Source organism: Zalophus californianus, chromosome 5, assembly GCF_009762305.2.
Source record: "Zalophus californianus isolate mZalCal1 chromosome 5, mZalCal1.pri.v2, whole genome shotgun sequence".
Classification (NCBI taxonomy): Eukaryota; Metazoa; Chordata; class Mammalia; order Carnivora; family Otariidae; genus Zalophus; species Zalophus californianus.
Window position 1 is genome coordinate 40609698 of NC_045599.1, and position 19646 is coordinate 40629343.

The 19646-nt window shown below is 35.9% G+C and overlaps 1 protein-coding gene and 1 long non-coding RNA gene across 6 annotated transcripts in view; one reads left to right on the forward strand and one right to left on the reverse strand.

Annotated features, from left to right (window-relative positions):
* Positions 1 to 14003, forward strand: part of LOC113928747 — a 47443-nt gene extending 33440 nt beyond the window's left edge. The window contains exons 3-7 of one of the 4 annotated variants that reach the window (XR_003521956.1): positions 965 to 1038; positions 4308 to 4375; positions 5417 to 5599; positions 5967 to 6020; positions 13898 to 14003. This is a non-coding gene — a long non-coding RNA (uncharacterized LOC113928747). Of the gene's footprint in view, positions 1 to 964; positions 1039 to 4307; positions 4376 to 5416; positions 5600 to 5966; positions 6021 to 7985; positions 8114 to 13897 lie in introns of those variants that run through there. The other 3 variants (XR_003521955.1, XR_003521957.1, XR_003521954.1) reach the window with 3 other exon arrangements.
* Positions 1 to 19646, reverse strand: part of DHX29 (DExH-box helicase 29) — a 42901-nt gene that overhangs the window by 1265 nt on the left and 21990 nt on the right. For both annotated transcript variants that reach the window (XM_027604717.2, XM_027604718.2), the window contains 15 exons: positions 18709 to 18852; positions 14599 to 14775; positions 13832 to 13972; positions 11815 to 11959; positions 11578 to 11695; positions 10902 to 10986; positions 9272 to 9360; positions 8205 to 8333; positions 8034 to 8109; positions 6713 to 6937; positions 5412 to 5548; positions 4931 to 5024; positions 3014 to 3316; positions 1979 to 2110; positions 872 to 968 (listed from right to left, as the gene is read on the reverse strand). In XM_027604717.2, coding sequence (XP_027460518.1) covers positions 872 to 968; positions 1979 to 2110; positions 3014 to 3316; positions 4931 to 5024; positions 5412 to 5548; positions 6713 to 6937; positions 8034 to 8109; positions 8205 to 8333; positions 9272 to 9360; positions 10902 to 10986; positions 11578 to 11695; positions 11815 to 11959; positions 13832 to 13972; positions 14599 to 14775; positions 18709 to 18852 — 2092 coding nt within the window. The remainder of the gene's footprint in view (positions 1 to 871; positions 969 to 1978; positions 2111 to 3013; positions 3317 to 4930; positions 5025 to 5411; positions 5549 to 6712; positions 6938 to 8033; positions 8110 to 8204; positions 8334 to 9271; positions 9361 to 10901; positions 10987 to 11577; positions 11696 to 11814; positions 11960 to 13831; positions 13973 to 14598; positions 14776 to 18708; positions 18853 to 19646) is intronic.

The following is a 19646-nucleotide window of genomic DNA, read 5'->3' on the forward strand; positions in this document are numbered from 1 at the left end:
AATACAATCATATTGAGCCCCACTGATCAATTCTTAACATCATTCAAAGTGGGAAAACCAAATCTGAATGCTTTGTGATGTGATGCAATGGGAAGAACAGAGCAGCAAGTAGAAAATATCCTTTTCCTAGAAATTCAATTAATCAAAGCTTTAGATACAACTATTATTGTCTGCAGGATATACAGGGAATAGAAAAATACATTAAATCAAAGCATGAAGATGTAACCAACCAAATCCTCAATGTGAGAAATTTTACCAGTAAAAGAGTCCAGTTTAATAAAAATTACTCTATTTAAAAAGGGGGATGGTAGTAGAGGTAAGTGTTATAAATTAAGGGATTAAAAAATAACACACAGCCTCTCCCATAAAGGAGATTCAATATGTCTGGGGTAGGTCTTTGGACTTTGTATTTTAATACCTGCCACGATGATTCTGATGATTTTGCAAGTTTGGGTGGGAAACACTGCACCGGACTAACCAAAAACTCAGGTGTTTATTGCAGGTTTCTGTTGAAGGATAATATACTTTTTAAACACAGACTAGCTCTGCATTTGTGAGAATGGTAGATAAAAACATGTTGGAAATCTCAGAGAAAGTTCCTTATAATCAAAATTTACAATGCTGTTTTACCATCCTTTTTTTCTGTGAAATGGTCCGAAGTTTAGAAGTGAAGCTTAGAAGAGGAAAGAGTAAAAGAATCTTAAGAGGATAATTAGATTGTGACTAATGAAGCAATGTCTAGGAGTTTGATGGAATTCAGCATAAAATAAACTTTATGAAAACAGTTTTTAATCACATGGACTTCAGTGTGCTCTAATGTACTCCAATGTTTAAAAACAGATGGTTTTCTACTTACATTATAAATACTTACTTTCAAGGGACATCTTAGGATTTTCAAGCTTTTTTCTTAAAACAGAATCAATGAGAACTCTAAGCTGCTTGAAAATGACAGCTATTTTTACAGGAGCCTGTTGAGAGGAGATGACAAATTGGCTGAAGTTAATCCCTGTGAGTGTGAATGTGTTTCAATAAATGAAGGTAAGCATGTATACCTTACCATCTGCTTAAACACATCTGGACTTGAATATAAAATGTTATTCGAAGAATACAGGGAAATTATTTCCTGTAGCTTCTCTTACAATAACTCTGGGAGTGAAGTCTGAAATTTTGGGGAAGGAATTAAGTTTTACTGATGTGTAATTTACTAACCTTAAAAATTTACTCATTACTAAGTGTACAATTTGATGATTTTTAGTGTATTTGTAGAGTTGTGCAACCATGACCATAATCCAGTTACAATTTCTACCACCCTGTCCTCTTGGATAACTGCATATATTTTTAAAGTTGCATTTAAGTTTACTTCTCCAATCTTAGACAAATTGTGATGGCATACAGTAACAGAATGTATTAAATTTTTTTTTAAGCTGGTCACTGTTGAGGGGGTTACAAGGAAGTAAGCTTATTGCTGGTAGCAATGATTGGTCTAATTTTTCCAGAGGAAAACTTGACCATACTCATTAAAAGCTATGAATCTGTCTGTGTCTTCTTATAGGTGGCACAAAGTAGAAGGAGCTTAAAAGTCTTGCTTGGCCAGTAACAATTCATTTAAGGAAGTTATTTAAACTCACTGAATCTGTAAGTGTCTCATCTATAGAAAGGAAACTACAGGAATTAATCACAAGGTTATCAGGGTTAATAAATTTGGGATAATCCATGTAAAGTTAACTATTGAGACATAGTTAATTTATGGATAGCAAGTTATTACTGATAATAAATGCAATCTGTAATAGTAGCGATATTTGATTTTCATATTTAACAGATTTAAAACAATATAGGTAAGATAAAATAAGGAAGTCTTCCACTTTAAGTGAAATTATAGGAAGAAATTATGGAAACGCCAATAAAATTTTTAAAAATCTACCTCAGTGGTACTGCAACTAGAAAATTTTAATGTTATGAGATCAGCTATAGCATGTACCTGAAAATAGATCCAGCCATCAATAGAAAGAAGACGTTCCCGGTGTTGAACTTCGATATCACCACCAAAAAGTAAAACTGGAAAAGGAGTTATTAGAGTAGTTTCCCTCAGATATACTCGGGTATACCTTACCTGCATAGGAATAAAAGAGAAAAACAAAACACAGCCTAAAAATGTAAGAAACTCATTTATGTTTCATATAAGCATTTTTCTATAATTTGCTCCTATAAGATTTACATCATAAGTTTTGTAAAGCTACCTTTACATTCTCACATGTGCATAATTTGCCAATTTTATAATAATCACATTCACCATCTGTGCATTTATCTTATTAAAAGGCATTTTGAAACATTCACTGTAAGGGTGAATTATATACCTTGAACATAAATGAAACTATGAACAAGAATTTTATAATGCCAATGCTGTTAATTAGCTCAAAAATAAAACTGTTTCAGTGTCTGGTTTCTAGATCAATGTTCAGCTATGGCCATTAGTCAGTAATTCCTCATGTTTTACATTTAAGTTTTATGACAGGGTAATGATTTTTTGAGCCAGTGCTTCAAATTATGGATCCTTGTTAGTTTATAGCAAGCTAAGATTCAAAAGATTTTTTTTTTTAATTGCAATCTATAAATACTTGCTTTTAAATTATCTTGGGTTACACTGTGACTGAAACTGTTGCCTGGTCATATAGTTTTGTCTAATCCCATCTCCCCCTTATTTGGAATGCACACATAACATGTTTTTGTTCTTTGTTGAGGTAGGACCTTTTGGTAAAATCTCAGGGAACTCATACATTATTAAACAATATCTATTTGCTATAATTGTCTTTACTTCAAAGTAGGAAAGATGATGGTCAGAGTAGAAACCTTAATATTTTTCTTCTTAAGGTTTTTTTTTTTTTTTGATGAGAAACTATGTACAAAAATAAACAGCTTGAGAACCAAATATAATACCTGTTGGGGCATCCTAACTTGTTACAACTGACTTCTAGAATAATGCTCTGAATAGAGGAATTAAGAATGAGCACTTTACCTTCTCCTGGTATAAGAGCCATCCGTAAGTTTGCAAATCTCGATTTACCGAGGATGGATGTACTTGTGCTTTGCCTTGGGCTGTCTCCACAATGCAAGCCAATTTTTCTGTAACATCAACTGATTTTGTATAGATTATCTTCCCCACATTGTCATATAGTCCAGCGACCAGTACAGCTTTAAGAAGGGCAATTTCTTGGAAGGAAAGGGTCTGTGAGGCTCTGTTTCCTTCCCAGTCATTAGATGTTGTGGATGATGAAAATCCTGCTGCCTTAACCAACTTGATTAACTCTTGCTTTACATCCTAGATTGGTTTATGTTAAAGAGACAAGATCGTAATTGATTAAAATAGAAAAACTGACAACCCCTTAATATACTGCTGTTTCCTATCAAAACTGATAGGATGCCAAATTATTTGGTTAACTACAGCCCAAATCAAATGAGGGATGAAAAAACGATACTGGTATATCAAGGATTGAAGAGTTATCTATTTCCACATCCCAAGACTTTACATGTCATAAAACACAATGTCTAAAATGTGAGAGCAATAAAAATGTGCCTGAACACATTTGCATTCAATATATTTACTTTAGTATTAGCTCTCTCCACTCAATGAGGACTAATATTGAGGAAGAACAGGAGAGGAATCTTGATCCTGGACTGCAAATACTCTGTTCATTTGCCCCTGAGAATCTCACCTTAATTCTAACAATGACACCTTCACTTAATCTAAAATTGTTGCCTAAAATCTATATTTACCTTTAGTAACTAAGTGCCAATCAGCTTAAATTCTATAGGAAGGATGAGCATTTTTCATAGTAAACAGGATACAGCCGATTAAAAGGTGGTATTTACATTTAGGATTTCCTTTAGGTTTCTGGTTTGGGGCTTAAGGAGACTTTGATTCCAGGTGAGAAAAGGCCAAATGGCTGCTCTAACACCACAGGGTAGGTGCAGGGATGGAAAACCTTGCAGCCCAGGGCAGGTGAAGAAAAGGCTCACAGAAGGAAGGAGGCAGGAGGCAACTGGGCGGTTAGCAGGGAGTGGAGACAGAGGAGAATCCCAGTGAGTTAGCCCAGAGGCAGCTGTTTCTTCCATTTATCCCTTTCTCTACTTGTAGAAGGACAAAACTCATTCTACTGAGAGATGTCCCTGCTCTTAACCCAGCCATTATCTTGAATGACAAAAAATAATGGGTTAAGTTTTTATGGGAATCAAATATTTAACCCTTTAAGATATGAGCACAGAATAATTATGTGAGCTACATTAAGTTTATTTTCTGAATACTTTTATAGTGTGTCTGAAGTAGAAACGGTTTGCCTTTAGATGGTGTACTAAACACCATTTCCCACGCACCGTGAACGTAAGTATCCGTGGAGGAGCCCTGCTTTCTGCCGTCAGTTGTCTGTATATTTTAACTAAACTTCTACTCTCTCTCCTCCAAGAACTAAGGCTGGTCCTCAACACTATCAAAACCTGAGTGAGGGGCACAGCTGTTTGGTTTCCCTTCCCAAGAGCAAATTTATATACCTGGTCACAATCAGCCACAGGGTACCATGCCTTGGATGCCTTTCCATAATTATCATCCTACCTGCAACGAAGTAGCTGGCTAATATTTAGGAAAACAGAAAAGAATTTCACTGAAGGGGATTGGGGCTCTTAGGCAAAATGACTAGATTCCAAGCCTTGGAAGCATTTTATGATTATTACATTATGATTGTTAAATACTATTTTAAATCACTGTGTAATACATAAAAGTTACCTATTACAAGAAACAAAACAAAAAATTATAAATTTAGTAATTCAGTAAATTAAATTTGTACTATGTGTTAATCACTATCCTAGGCATGCATTTCTTTTTCTAAAATAAGCCTATCAGTCAACCATATGACCCCGAATTAGCTCTATTAAGACTTACCTCTAGGGTTAACAGTGATGTTCTATTAAGGAAGTTCCTCCGGCAGTATGCCATTTCAGAACGATAGCCGCCTTCTTGCCGTGCTTTCTTCCATCTACATAAATAAAATGACCAAAGTTCAACATGTTTTCTTTTCAAACTCTCTCTTTCAGAGGTATTAACCGAAGTAAGCTGTAATTACATTACAATCACTTAAGTGAGGGGGGGGTCTTAATTGTTGTAGGAGCTACTAATTGAATATAAGAATATGAATGGCAATACTGAGATTTTTTGTGTATAAATTAACTACAAATATGAGGTAATATAAATTTTAGAAAGGATTAAAAAAAAGGAATCTTTAAGATAAGTGTACCTTGATAGATGAAGTAACTAAAAGGTAAATCTTAGATGTATCTTTTTAATGGAAGTCAAAGATAAACTTTTTTAAAGTAAATAACCTCAGGTCACTGACTTATTGACAACATCCAGATTTTTTCTTTACCCTAGGTATGCGTTGTAGATTGTCAGGTGGTCTGAATCGGCCATAGCCAAAGCTGATTTTGCAAGATCTGCCTCATCTTTGCGACCAATTGGTGTAGTAAAAGGAGACTTCTCGGTCATCACTGCAGCTAGTGTTGCCTATCCATAAATAACCAAAACATTTATCAGTAAAGAAGTATACATGGAAGGGTAATTTGTAAAAGAAAGCAAATCATACAACAGTCCCACTTTCAAGTTGCATGTTTCTTCTTTTCCAATACCTTTATTGTGTTCTACAATAGCTAACATTTTCATTTTAATTAGTTACTTTGGGCTTCATTTTGTTTAATTTTAAAAATATATCACTTTTAGACCATATTTACAAGTCACATCACCAGAATCAGAGATAAAAACCTGAATGGGTATGGGGATTCATAGTCTGTCACACAGTTAGGATCAATCTCAGAATCATAGCTCACATATCTTGACTCTTACTAAATTCCCATTGCCTGCAACGTTCTTTAAATACTTTTAAAATAATTTGTAATGTATTATGACCCAGTTGTTGTTGTTGCAGCTTTTCACATCAATTATCATGACAGAGGTTATTTTTTGGATCAGCACAATTCTGGTGAGTATTCATAATACTAGAGAAACAGACTACTAGAGTACGTTACGCTCTTTCATTCTGTTTTTAAACAGCCTTGATTTGCAGTCCCAGAAAAGGCCATAGCCTGGTAAAACAAAGTTGAAATGGCACAGCAGGCATATGAGCCCAGATATTCAGAAAGAGGCACAAAATTTGTTAATTCTGAGATAATAAAATAGAACTGTTAGTAATTGCTGGCTCAGAGAGATAATGCAGAAAAAGCGAAGGAATAAAGTTTCTCATCTTGTTCTCAGAAAAGTCTGTGGGGTTCTCAGTTTTCAAAGAATCATCTACTATAAAGGGGCACCTGGGTGGCTGAGTCAGCTGAGCATCCAATTCTTGATTTTTGGCTCAGGTCATGATCTTAGGGTCATGAGCTCGAGCTCTGGTCGGGCTCTGTGCTGGGCATGAAGCCTGCTTAAGACTCTCTCTCTCTCTCTTTCTCCTCCCCTCCCCTCCCCCCCCAAATCTATATATTCTATTAAACATTTCAAGTGGGATTTTTGATAGCAAAAGTCTATACAAGCCAAACCCATTTACAAAATAGTACCTACAGTATATTTAAGGGATGAATGTATATTATCTTGTATATAAATATAAAAAGTTAAAAATTATTTCCAAACTTAGCCAAAACGATAGTTAAAGTGAAGAAGAAAGAGCAGCCATTATCTTACCACTGGGTCAAGGCACCCAAATATGGCACCAAAAATAAGCATCTTGCCAATCTTGACATTCACAGGCAGAGCTGCAAGGTGTTGGCCCAGTGGAGTCAGTGTAGGCTCATTTAGTTCACATGCTCCAATTTTTCGGAGTAAATTCATTGCATTGCTGATTACTTGAAGCTGAGGAGGATCTAAGGCTTTGGAGAGGAAATCTTCAGGAGAACCAAGATTGCATTTCTGCACATTAAAAAAGAGTGATAAATCAGTATGCTATTAGAAAGAATTGACCAAAGAGATGGTCAAGTTGGAAATAAATCCTGAGCAGAGAGACATAAATATCTCAGTAAGGCTATCCTGTTCTTTTTCTTATAATTGGGCATATGTGTGTGTGTGAGAGACAGAGAGTGTGTGTGTGTGTGTGTGTGTGTGTGTGTGTGTGTGTGTGTGTGTGTGTGTGTGTGTGTGTGTGTGTGTGTGTGTGTGTGTGTGGTATGGTGTGTACGGCTGGCATGAGGAAGAGATCTAATAGGGAGTGTGTGTGTGTGTGTGTACACACATACGTACGTACGTACACACGTATGGCTGGCATGAGGAAGAGATATTCTAGTCCATATTTTTAGTTTCTTCATTCCTGATTTTTGTAAAGTCAAAATCTAAGAACTGAAGGGTAATATAGATCTTTCAGACTAGGAAGCCCTTGGTCTGTGTCAGGGTTTCTCAATCTCAGCACTGTTGTTATTTTGGGCCAGATAATTCTTTAAGAGACTGCTGTGCAATATGCAGTGTTTAGCAGTAGTCCCTGGCCTCTACCCACTAGATGCCCATGTCGCATGGCCTCCTTCTCCCCCTAGTTCTGAAAAGCAAAAATGTTTGAAGACATTGCCAATTGTCCCTTGGTGAGCAATACTGCCCCCAGTTGAGAGCTAGTTTTAGTCTATTAAGGATGAGTGCCTGTGGTAGAATCTAAGCACAGTGGGTTTACTTATAAAAATATGGGGGACGGGGCACCTGGGTGGCTCAGTCAGTTAAGCGTCTGCCTTCAGCTCAGGTCATGATCCCAGGATTCTGGGATCGAGCCCAGCGCCTACTTCTACTTCTGCCTCTGCCACTTCCCCGTGTGTGTGCTTTCTCTCTCGTGAACACTCTTTCTCTCAAATAAATAAATCGTAAAAAAAAAAAAAAAGATGGGGGAGGGGGTATTTATTAAAGAGTAAATAAAATACTTGAAAATCTAGAGCAACATAGGGTAAGAGAAGTCTTCATGTTTTGTTTTTTTCTTTTTAAGAAAGGGGTAAAGAATGAAAAAATAGCATCTGAATTCCTTCGGCATTACCATAATATGAAGACATAATTCCTCCAAAGGCACACGCAAGATTTCAGGGACAGAATAGTCCATAAAGCCTTCAAATCTGAAGAATAAAATAATGTTAAACACGTGACCTCTTATCAGAAATGCCACACTACAAGGACTGATGTACTTCTGACTTCCAGTGCTGTGTCATACCTTTCTCTGGTGTACATCCTGAAGCAGAAGCCGTCTCGGACCCTCCCCGCCCTCCCCTGGCGCTGCAGAGCACTTGCTTTACTGACAGACGTCTCAACCAAAGAACTCATCTGACTGCTTTCATGGTACCTGAAGAAAAGTTTTAGGAGAAAATATTTAGAGAAAGGACTTAAATCAAAATCTGAAAAAAAGCTGGAAATAGGTGACTCTTAAAATTACACTGAAGACAGACTAAAAAAAGTCCATCATAATTGTGGGCCATTTTCCAAGTCATGGTTTCATATTTAAATAATTCAGCAAACTTTGCAAACTAAATCTCACACTATCCAATTAAAAGCTTCAGATACCTCTCCAAGGGAAAAACCTGTTTAACTTAACCTTTCCCAAATTAATATGACCATGGAAGATGTTTTATTTTAATGGAAGGCCTATGAATTATGCAATAAGACTTCTTTGAAACAGTTTGAGAAATGCCTCTCAGTAGTCATATGCATTGCCAAGTATTGCTGAAGTTTCCTAATAGTGGGAGAGTGTACATGGATTACAATAGACTATCAAGGTGGTCTTCCCTGTTTTTGCAATATAAGCATTAAAACATTTATAAAGTGGTAATCTTTTTATGAAGATTCAGGTAAGGTTACCTAGTAAGTGCCAATTAACATATCATGTACTTCCAATTATGAAAAATATTTATGCTCCCCATTTACATATGAGGGGACTGATGATTATACTTAGTGTATTATTACTTGCTCAATATTACAGATGAGAGATTTAAATCCAACTCTGATTCCAAAATCCATACGCTCTGTTATAATCTCATAAGTAATATTTTTGTAAAGATATTTTACAAATTTACAAAATACTATGTTCTGAGAATTTTCTCAGAGTTTTCTACAAGTAGCGGTATGGGAAAACTCAAGACATGAAACTTGACATTTACTCTTGGGCATGTTAAGTTTCTCTGAGGCTTTTTGCTTCGGGTAGAGTTAGGACATTTGGGATATTCCCTATATGATTCTGTGATTTCTCCCAAGAATATAAGAGCACCAAACCCTTTTCAAACTTACTTATTTTCTTTTGTTCTTCCAGTGTCAATTACAAATACAACATCTGGAATAGTGATACCAGTCTCTGCAATATTTGTTGCTAAAACAATCTGAAAATAAAAGCCAAAATATTTAGATAACAACTTTTAGCAGTGTGCAATCATTTAACGTATATAGTTTGACCTAATGAATTTTAAAAAGTGAATCTCAAATTTACTAAAATTCACCATTAACTTGCTATTACTGTGTAATTTAATTCATTACAATTAGTTTTCACAGCTTAGCTTGCTATTTAAAGATTTTTATTCCAACAAAAATACCGTTCCCCTAATTCTAGTCAGTCATCTTAAAAATGAACTAAGTAGCCTGCGAAATTGGGTCAGGAGTAGAGACAGCTCAGCACAACCATTCACAATTATTGGGACAAAAATAGTATATCAGTAAGAAGTTTGCTGTCCTGGCTCTACCACTTACTAGCTTTGTGACCTCAGCTAAGTCATTTTACCTCGGGTGACTTTAGATACTTCTACTATAATTTAGGAGGTAGAAATAGATGATTTCTTAGATCCATTTCTAGTTCTAAAATTCTTAATGGTGATGGCTGAATACTGCAGTCTTTGCATTTTTTCTCGAGTCCTTAGAGGTAAAACATTTAGGGAATTTTCCATCAAATACTCACTTTCGTAACGTTCTATCTCAACTCTGTAATTCAATAGTGGATGCTTGTTTTTCCTATTCATTTGACCTAAGAAATAATAATCTGATGTTCTAATACTTAGATGGAACCTAGGTGCCCATTCTATCTCAGTAACATTTAAATTAAAAAAAATTTTTTTGAGGGCTGCCTGGGTGGCTCAGTTGTCTGCCTTTGGCTCAGGTTGTAATCCCAGGGTCCTGGGATTGAGTCCTGAATCGGGCTCCTTGCTCAGCAGAGAGTCTGCTTCTCCCACTTCCTGCCGCTCCCCCTGCTTGTGCTCGCTCGCTGACAAATAACTAAATAAAAAAAAAATTTTTTTTTAAGAGGTAGAATTCTTTTCTTTAAACCAAATCTTAGAGGGAAGCCCAAATGTTACAGATCAGAGCAGCCTCAGAACCCAGGCTCTTTCTGGGAGCTCGTAGATTTCCCACAGTTCTTACACTGCGCTCTTTTATCCCCTTCTAAATCTGAGAAACTCTCTGCCAAGTATCTCTTCACATTTAGAATCCTGAACAGAGGAGACATGAAAATACTGAGTCTGTTTCCTAACATAATGATATATATGTTACAAAAATAATCAGGGATGAATAGCCTGGAGAACAACAAAGAATCTTCACAGGATTCAAATAGCTCCTGACATTTAACATCCTTCATGAAAAAGACGGGATTTTTCTTTTCACGAGCAAAATCCATGCCATAATATTTTTCAACTGTCACTCCCCGAAAAGCCTTGTCCCTTTAATAATGCATAATATAAATAAATATTCAAATACTTCAATTTCAATACTGGGTTCACTACTGATTATGTTAAGCTAGAGAGCATCTGGAGTCTGCCATGCACTGTAAGGCACTTAATAACATCTTAATAACTGTCTGTGATGTTACAGAGTCCTAACGTTTTCACAAAATATTCTCAGAAAAGATTACACATAAATTTGCTGCACTGAATTTTACCTTCCTGACTCCAGGAGGAGGAAGTGTGAATGCTGCAGCTTGATCTTGAGTTGAAAGAATAGAATGCAGAGCTATCACTTTATATCTGAAAGTTAAAATCATAGTTCTTAGCAAGAGTTTCTCTTTAGAAGACACTGCAAAGAATAACAAAATTTATTTGCAAATAGCAATTTAATTTTGTATTATGAAAAATTTCAAACACAAAAGTTCTGAGAATGCTACAATGAAACCACATATACTCATTAAAGAGAAAATACTTCATATGAATTTATATGGAATATAGGGTTTAGAGAATTTAAAAATATGCTTGGATATGATAACAGTGACAGCAGTAATGGACCATATCAGGAGAGATACACTAAACAGCTGATTCCACGTCTGGATGATAAACTGAACCTGTAGGGCTTTTGCGCTGTCCAGGTGGTTGGGGAGTCACCATCTTATTCTCAACCACAGGATTCCCTCTGCTTACTCATATTAAGAAAATAGAACAAAAGCAGAAATAATACCTAAAATTTTTAGTACATTAAGTGCTATAATAGAAATGTTAAAAAACTTCACCTTGGATAATTTTAATTAAAGGTAAAAAGACTGAAAATTCTGATCAAGAGTTTTAATAAGCAAAACATTTTCCTATTTTAAAACTACTTGGAATATAATGAAGATTTGTAGTTACCGTTCAGAAAAAAATCTTCTGTCAGTTGATAGGAGATCATACAACTGTTGAATATGTGCAAGTCCTGGTAAAAATATCAACACTGCTCCTTCAATATTTCTGAATTGGGGACTTCTGTCTGAAATTCAACATAAGAAGAAAGGTAAGGGGTAACATGTAACATGTTAATAAAACATCTTTAGTTAGCAGAAAAGTTTTATCAAAACAAATGGAGTCAAATTAGAAAAAGATATATACCTAAATATATAAGAAGTTCCAAAATGAGATCAAGATTGATTTTATGAGGATTCATGTAGAGAATAGCATGCTGAGTACGGTTGCTATACTTTTGGTAAAATGGATTTAAATCAGCACTTGATCCAGTATGAACTGGTATATATTCCTATGAGAAACACAATCAGAAAAAGGTGAACAAAAATATTAACTATTTTTATAAGACAAAGAAGGAAAAGAGTATTTGCATTCATCCAAAACTGTATTTCTCCTTGTCATTATTTTGTTAAAATATGGTAAGGGTAGTTTTTAACAGTGGAAAAAGTATAAAATTTCATGTCTTGCGTATTTCATTTCCTTCAACTTCCTTAAGTATAGCAAAACTTTTAATCTTGTCCTGTAAATACTAAATTAAAGAAGAGCTAAGAAAAACAGAACACTCTATGCATTGTTCTGTGGCAACTAAGAAGCAAGCCAGGAGAAGTTATAGTAACTTTTTGAGGGGGGGCAGGAGGGGCAGAGGGAGAGGGAGAATCTTATGTAGGCTCCACGTCCAGCACAGAGCCAGATGCGGGGCTCTATCTCATGACCCTGAGCCCAAACCAAGAGTCAGATGTTAAACTGAGTCACCCAGGTATCCCCATAGTAACTTCAATAAGTAGTTTAAATCTGCTCATTCCTACTAGATTCTACTTTGGTTGCTGAACTCCAATTATCTCTTTTGAAATACCTTTAATTTTCTAAAGTACTTCTTTAGTTTCTAATTTCTATCTCCAAAATTTTAGGGAAAGATTTTAGTTTTTGCTTTCTGGATTAGTCTGCTTGAATAGAAGATAAAGTAACTTCGAAGGTGTTTCCATCAGATTGGATATAAGCATGAAATATCAGGGATACAATAAAAATACTGGATATAGTACCACTGGTTAAAATGTAGGATAATTTAGCTTTTATGATAGTTCTAAAAATAAACATGTCATTGAAACTAACTCTAGGAAGAACTGTGCTTGCTCTAGATAGCTTCAGCTATATAGCCAAGGTTGGCTCATACCAGGACAGAGACTGCTGAGAAAAAAATGGCAAGGATCTACCTAGATTTTGGGCCTGCCCCATCCTCAACACCTAAGGTGTTCAGATAAAGTAAAGAAAATAATTACAGGGTGGGAGGGATGGGGTGGCTGGGTGATAGACACTGGGGAGGGTATGTGCTACGGTGAGTGCTGTGAATTGTGTAAAACTGTTGAATCACAGATCTGTACCTCTGAAACAAATAATACATGTTTAAAAAAAAAAAAGAAGATAGCAGGAGGGGAAGAAGGAAGGGGGGGAAATCGGAGGGGGAGACGAACCATGAGAGGCGATGGACTCTGAAAAACAAACTGAGGGTTCTGAGGGGAGGGGGGAGGGGGGATGGGTTAGCCTGGTGATGGGTATTAAAGAGGGCACGTTCTGCATGCAGCACTGGGTGTTATGCACAAACAATGAATCGTGGAACACTACATCAAAAACTAATGATGTATGGTGATTAACATAATAAAAAATTTAAAAAAATTATAAAATTACTCCTAATTAATCATTGCTATGAAACAATAAGGGTTGCCTCTTATTTATATGGTCCTTGAGTTTTTTTTATGTCTATATAGTGTAAAAAGATAAAATATCATAAACCGAAGATTAAAGAATTTAAAATTTGCTCAAAATTCGGGGTGCCTGGGTGGCTCAGTTGTTAAGTGTCTGCCTTCGGCTCAGGTCATGATCCCAGGGTCCTAGGATCGAGCCCCACATTGCGCTCCCTGCTTGGCCGGGAGCCTGCTTCTCCCTCTCCCACTACCCCTGCTTGTTTCCTCTCTCTCTCTCTCTCTCTGTCAAATAAATAAATAAAATCTTAAAAAAATAAAATAAAATTTGCTCAAAATCCTATCTCTTCCTTTTCTACCAAATTATACTGGAATTCACTGTGCCAGCCATATGATTTCAAACCTCTCAGGAGGTTATGCCCTGGATATCACTATCAGATGTCTTTAAAAATGTTTTTTTTTTTTACCTGATACTTTTTTATTCCCCCTGCTTTGCTTGTAACATTAATGGTAATTTCTTCTTCTTCCTCCAGAAATTTCTGACAGTATTCGGAGTCTTTCTCCAGTACAAAGCCTGTTTCTTCTATTATATCTTCAAGATGAAAAACCTACAAAGATTAAGGCATATAAATGGTGAACTCAAATTCTTTTCAGTAAATGTTTTAAAGAGAATGAGGGGATCGTTATCTTTTGAATGTTACCAAATGTTAATTTAGACTATTGCGAGAAAAGCTTCTTTCTACATTATTTGGGAATGGAAAACTTGGTTGATAGAGATGAGTTTGTCCCTACAAGTCTCAGGACAAATTACATTATGGTGTCTATTTTTTAATTTGTGAAAACTGATGAAAAAGAGCTGTGTTTATGAACTAAAACCAAAGGACAAACATTAAGAATAGAACAGGCAGAAAAGAAGCTTCAAAAACAAGCCTAAATTTGAGAGGTGGGTGAAAAAGGAGTTCCTTAAACCGGGCAGTCACCCTCAATCTGGTCACGATGGTTTTGACACGAAAGTATGTTTTATGTTCTGTACTTCTCAGGTACATCTTTCAGCAGAATCCTTCCTTCCAGCCCACCCACCCTCAATCTGATTCCCAAGCCATCTCCAAGTCTTCTGACTTGCAGTACCATAGGACGAGGAATAGGCTCAGACTAGTATAGGGCCTATCTTCTGGGGAAAATCCCTGGTAAGAATGTAGTTTCTGTTCACGTACACATTATAAAGAAGACTTACCTCAACAGGATAGCTTCTTCCTGAAATTCTGAGAATAGGGCAGTGTGTGAAATACGTAGAAAACTTTTCACTGTCTACAGTGGCACTCATTAGAATCAAGTGCAGATCAGAGCGTTTCTGTAAAATTTCCTTCAAGATAATCAGTAAGAAGTCTGACTGGACACTTCTTTCATGAACCTAGTATAAATGGAACAAAAAATTTCATCATATATAAGGTGTAGTAAGAGGCTAATGTAATCAGTCAAGAGTCAAGTCTACTAAAAGTTAATATTTAAATATAGTCGATACATGTGGAAGCAGAGAGAAGCTGTATGTTTCAATAAGGTAGATCTTTAGAATTGAAAATCAAGTCACCCTCTAAAACTGAAGCCATAAAAATCAGTATACAACGAACAAAATTAGCTATGAAAATAGGATGCAAGCTTAGGAGATGGTTTGTAAGTGTTCAATTGTAAGATTAGGTTATCTCCTAAATTTCCCTTAGAAGCCCAGCCAGGGAGACTCCTACAGTTCTGCCACTAATACCAAACTGTATGGTCATCATCATTGTAATACTGATGGTTCATGCATTATGTAGACAAAGGGGGGTTGTTTGTAGGGATCTAGCAGGGTCTCAATGAGTTGTCCAAGAAAAATGGTTTGTAACCCCTTCTGGCACACACGTTTTAGGGAAGAACATAACAGATGTGGTATACAGAACTCTGTATCTTCCAACTCTGTGTATTCTGACTTATTTCTACCCCATTTTTTAAGATTTAAGGCAGCACACAAATATTAAGTACATCAAAATAACAAATTATAACCGGTTTTTTTCATTTGTTTGTAAGGGAGGCAGTAATAGGTTAAGTGTCCAAGTTCTGCAATTAATCGCTTGGGTTCAACTCTTCTTGGCAATTTACAATATGACTTTAAGAATGTTAAATATTTCTGGGTCTATTTCTTCTAAGAATACAATAATATAAACTTTGTAGAGTGCTTGTGACAGTCCAATGAAATCATGCAAAGCCCTTAGAACAGAGCCCAACAAATAGTAAGTACTCAGCATTATGCTAGATGCTGAGAATGTAAAAATGACCAAGATAGTTCTCTCCATTTCAGTTTACAGGCTAGTAAGAAGATACTGCACAGGATGGTTTTAAATTAACATATGAAGGGGAGTTAATTCAGGACATCAGGGAGTATACTAAGAGAAATTGACATCAATGCTAAGAACTGAAGGATGAGTTTGAAAAAAAGGATGTAATAGGATGAGAAAGGGAGAGAAAGTGGTGATGGGATGCAAATTGTATAAAATTATGGTAAATTTTGGGGACTGGAAAAGCAAACATGATACCTTCAGCATGGGAAGGGGCAAGAGATAAAGCAGGTGAGGTGCTTGGTAATCTGCTTTGTAAGGCCCTGAGACTTTACCCTAATGACTTGGGCAGTGATTAAAACATTTTAGGGGCACCTGGCTGCTGCAGTCAGGGGAGCATGCAACTCTTGATCTCAGGGTTTTGAGTTCAAGCCCCACATTGGGTTTAAAGATCAGAGATTACTTAAAAAGAAACTTTTAAAAAAATCTTAAAGTAGGGGAGGTAGGCAAAAAATTTGGCTGTAAACATACCAGCAGCCAGCAGGAAAAGCTACTTAACTCACACAGTGACCACATACTAAAACAAATCACACTTTTCATAATAATAAGGTAGAAGTATTATCCTGAGCACTATCAAAAAGAAAGGTCCTGAATAATATAATGAACTCTGTCCCAACATCTTTTACATTCTTATATTTAACACTATGATGAATTTCACTGGCCTTTTTCTTACTTTCACCATATTGTTCAAGATATTGACAGTACCACATTTAAGCACAATTCAGTAAATCACAATTCAGTGAATCAGGCTGCTAATATTAAACCATGACAGAACAGCTTCCTCAAGTTGGTCTGGCTTTTAAATTAGGGTTCACCCTGAGGCAAGAATATATAATGGAGAAAACAAAGTCTTTTCAATAACGATGTTAGGAAAACTGGAACACTTTCTACACCATACACAAAATAAACTCAAAATGGATTAAAGTTCTAAATGTGAGACCATAAAACTCCTAAAAAGCAAAAATAAACTATTGTGACTACACCAAAATAAAAGGCTTTTGCACAGTGAAGGAAACCATCAACAAAACAAAAAGGCAACCTAATGAATGGGAGAAGATATTTGCAAATCATATATCCGACAAGGGGTTAATATCCAAAATATGTAAAGAACTTAGAGTACTCCACACCAAAAAAACGCAATTTAAAAATGTGCAGAGGATGTGAATAGACGTTTTTTCAAATAAGACATACAAATGGCCAACAGGACACATGAAAAGATGCTCAATATCACTAATCATCAGGGAAATGCAAATCAAAACCACAATGAGTTATCACCTCATACCTGTCAGAATGGCTAGAATTAAAAAGTGTTGGTGAGGATGTGGAAAAAAGGGAACATTTGTTCGCTATTATTGGGAATAGAAACTGGTGGAACCACTGTGGGAACAGTATAAAGATTCCTCAAAAAATTAAAAACAAACATAAAATGATCCAGTAATTCTACTACTGGGTACTCACCCGAAGAAAACAAAAACACTAACATGAGAAGATATACGCACCTCTTATGTTTACAGCAGCATTATTTATAATAGCCACGATATGGAAACAGCCCAAGTGTCCATCGAGAGATGAATTGATAAAGAAGATAGGGAATATATACAATGGAATATACAATGGAATTTTAATCAGCCATAAAAAAGAATGAGATCTTGCCATTTGCAACAACATGGATGAATGAAGAGAGTATTATTATGCTAAGTGAAATAAGTCAGAAATAAGACTAATAACATGTTTTCACTTATATGTAGAATTTAAAAAAGTCCAACAGGAAAAAAGTTAAATACATTATGGGACATCCAAATTATATACTATTAAGCTATTAAAAATCATGTTTTTGTAGACTAATGTAAAAAATTGTAAAATATACATATTAAATATATTTATAAATATGCAAGTTAAATGTCAATATTGATTTTTTTTGGGGGTCATGAGGTTTTTTACTTTCATTCTTGTATTTTTCTGTATTTGTAAAATATTTTCTAACCAGGAGGAAAATAACCCAATAATCTATATGTAGTCTATTAATTAAAAATCAATGAATGATTGAATTTTTTTTTTTTAAGATTTTATTTATTTGACAGAGAGAGAAAGGGAGAGACTGTGTGCATAAGCAGGGGTAGCGGCAGGTAGAGGGAGAAGCAGATTTCCCGCTGAGCAGGGAGCTCAATGCAGGGCTCGATCCCAGGACCTTGGGATCATGACCTGATCCGAAGGCAGACACTTAACCGACTGAGCCACCCAGGTGCCCAGAATGACTGAACTTCTACTACTGCCTTCTGAACTTAGTGAATTAATAGACACTCATAAAAACTTTACATCAGGGAAATTTTTTAAAATATTACTTGAATAAGAGAAATGCTATATATCTTATTTCTTCTTGACAAAATTATGTACAAATCAGTTTACATATGCTAGGCTACTCTGCCATTTAAAATAATTCCCATGGGAAAATCTTCAAGTTAAACATTCAATTTAAGTGTGCATTCAAATTTGATTCAGGGAGGGATATATCTAGAGAGAAAATGATGAAGAGTTCTTTTTTTTCATAATAAGAATCAAAGAAAATCCTTTAAGAACTAAACGTAGTTGAGTCAGTATACTGGTTAGAACACAGACTGCAGCCAAATGGCCTCAGTATGAACCCCCCGTTTCAGAACTTCCTGGCTGTGTGAACTTACACAAGGTATTTTAACCTCTCTGTGCCTCAGTTTGACAACTGTCAAACAGAGGTAAGAATATCTACTTCACTGGAGTGTGAGAAGGATTAACAAATTTATATACATAAAATCAGAATAGCATCTAGCATATAGCAAATGTCATATGGTATTAAATCAACATGAGACACATTTGTTAGAGGAAATTACATAATTATTACATGTAAGTGTTTGGTATTTAAATAAGCAAAGAAAATGCTAGGTAGTATTAGAAATACCATCTTTTTAATATGAAGATGTTTCGAATTTATCTGAACTCACCTCGTCTACAATAACATGAGACACATTAGTTAGGAGACCATCTTCTTGAAGTTTCCTTAGCAAAACCCCTGTTGTACAATAGAGTAACCTTGTAGATTCACTAGCTCGAGATTCCATCCGGATCTGATATCCACACAAAGAATTCTGAAGGGAGAACACAAGGTTGAGATTAGATTCTCACAAGTGATCTGGGAAACAAGCGCTAAGAAATGTAGCACAAGTGCTGATCCTGCTACTAGGTGGAGCAGCTTAAGTAAATCTATATCTACTTAGTGAAATTTATTAATTAAAATTATTTTTCCATGGTCTTCAATTATCTAAAACTGTAAAATTTGTTTTGCTAAATTTAAACAAGAAAAACTTTTGTTCTTTCCCAAGTGTTGACACAAAAGCTATTCACCTGCTTTAGGTACCATCAATATTATTCTATTTTTTTTTTTTAGGGTGGGGAGGGGCAGAGGGAAAGGGAGAGAGAGTGTCAAGCAGACTCCGTGCTGAGCACAGAGCCTGAAGTGGGGCTTACTCTCACAACCCTGAGATCATGACCTGAGCTGAAACCAAGAGTTGGACACTTAACTGACTGAACCACCCAGGCACCAATATTCTTCTTTCTCATTCAATTATCTTGCAACAAAATGCTGAGGTACCCAGGAACAAAAATTTAGAGCAGTTCTCAAAATTTTCTATCAAGATTTCATAAAAGCTGCCACCATTAAAAAGCAGCTGGTATTATAGCAGGAGGGGAAGAACGAAGGGGAGTAAATTGGAGGGGGAGACGAACCATGAGAGTCGATGGACTCTGAAAAACAAACTGAGGGTTCTAGAGGGGAGGGGGGTGGGGGGATGGGTTAGCCTGGTGATGGGTATTAAAAAGGGCACGTTCTGCTTAGAGCACTGGGTGTTATGCACAAACAATGAATCATGGAACACTACATCAA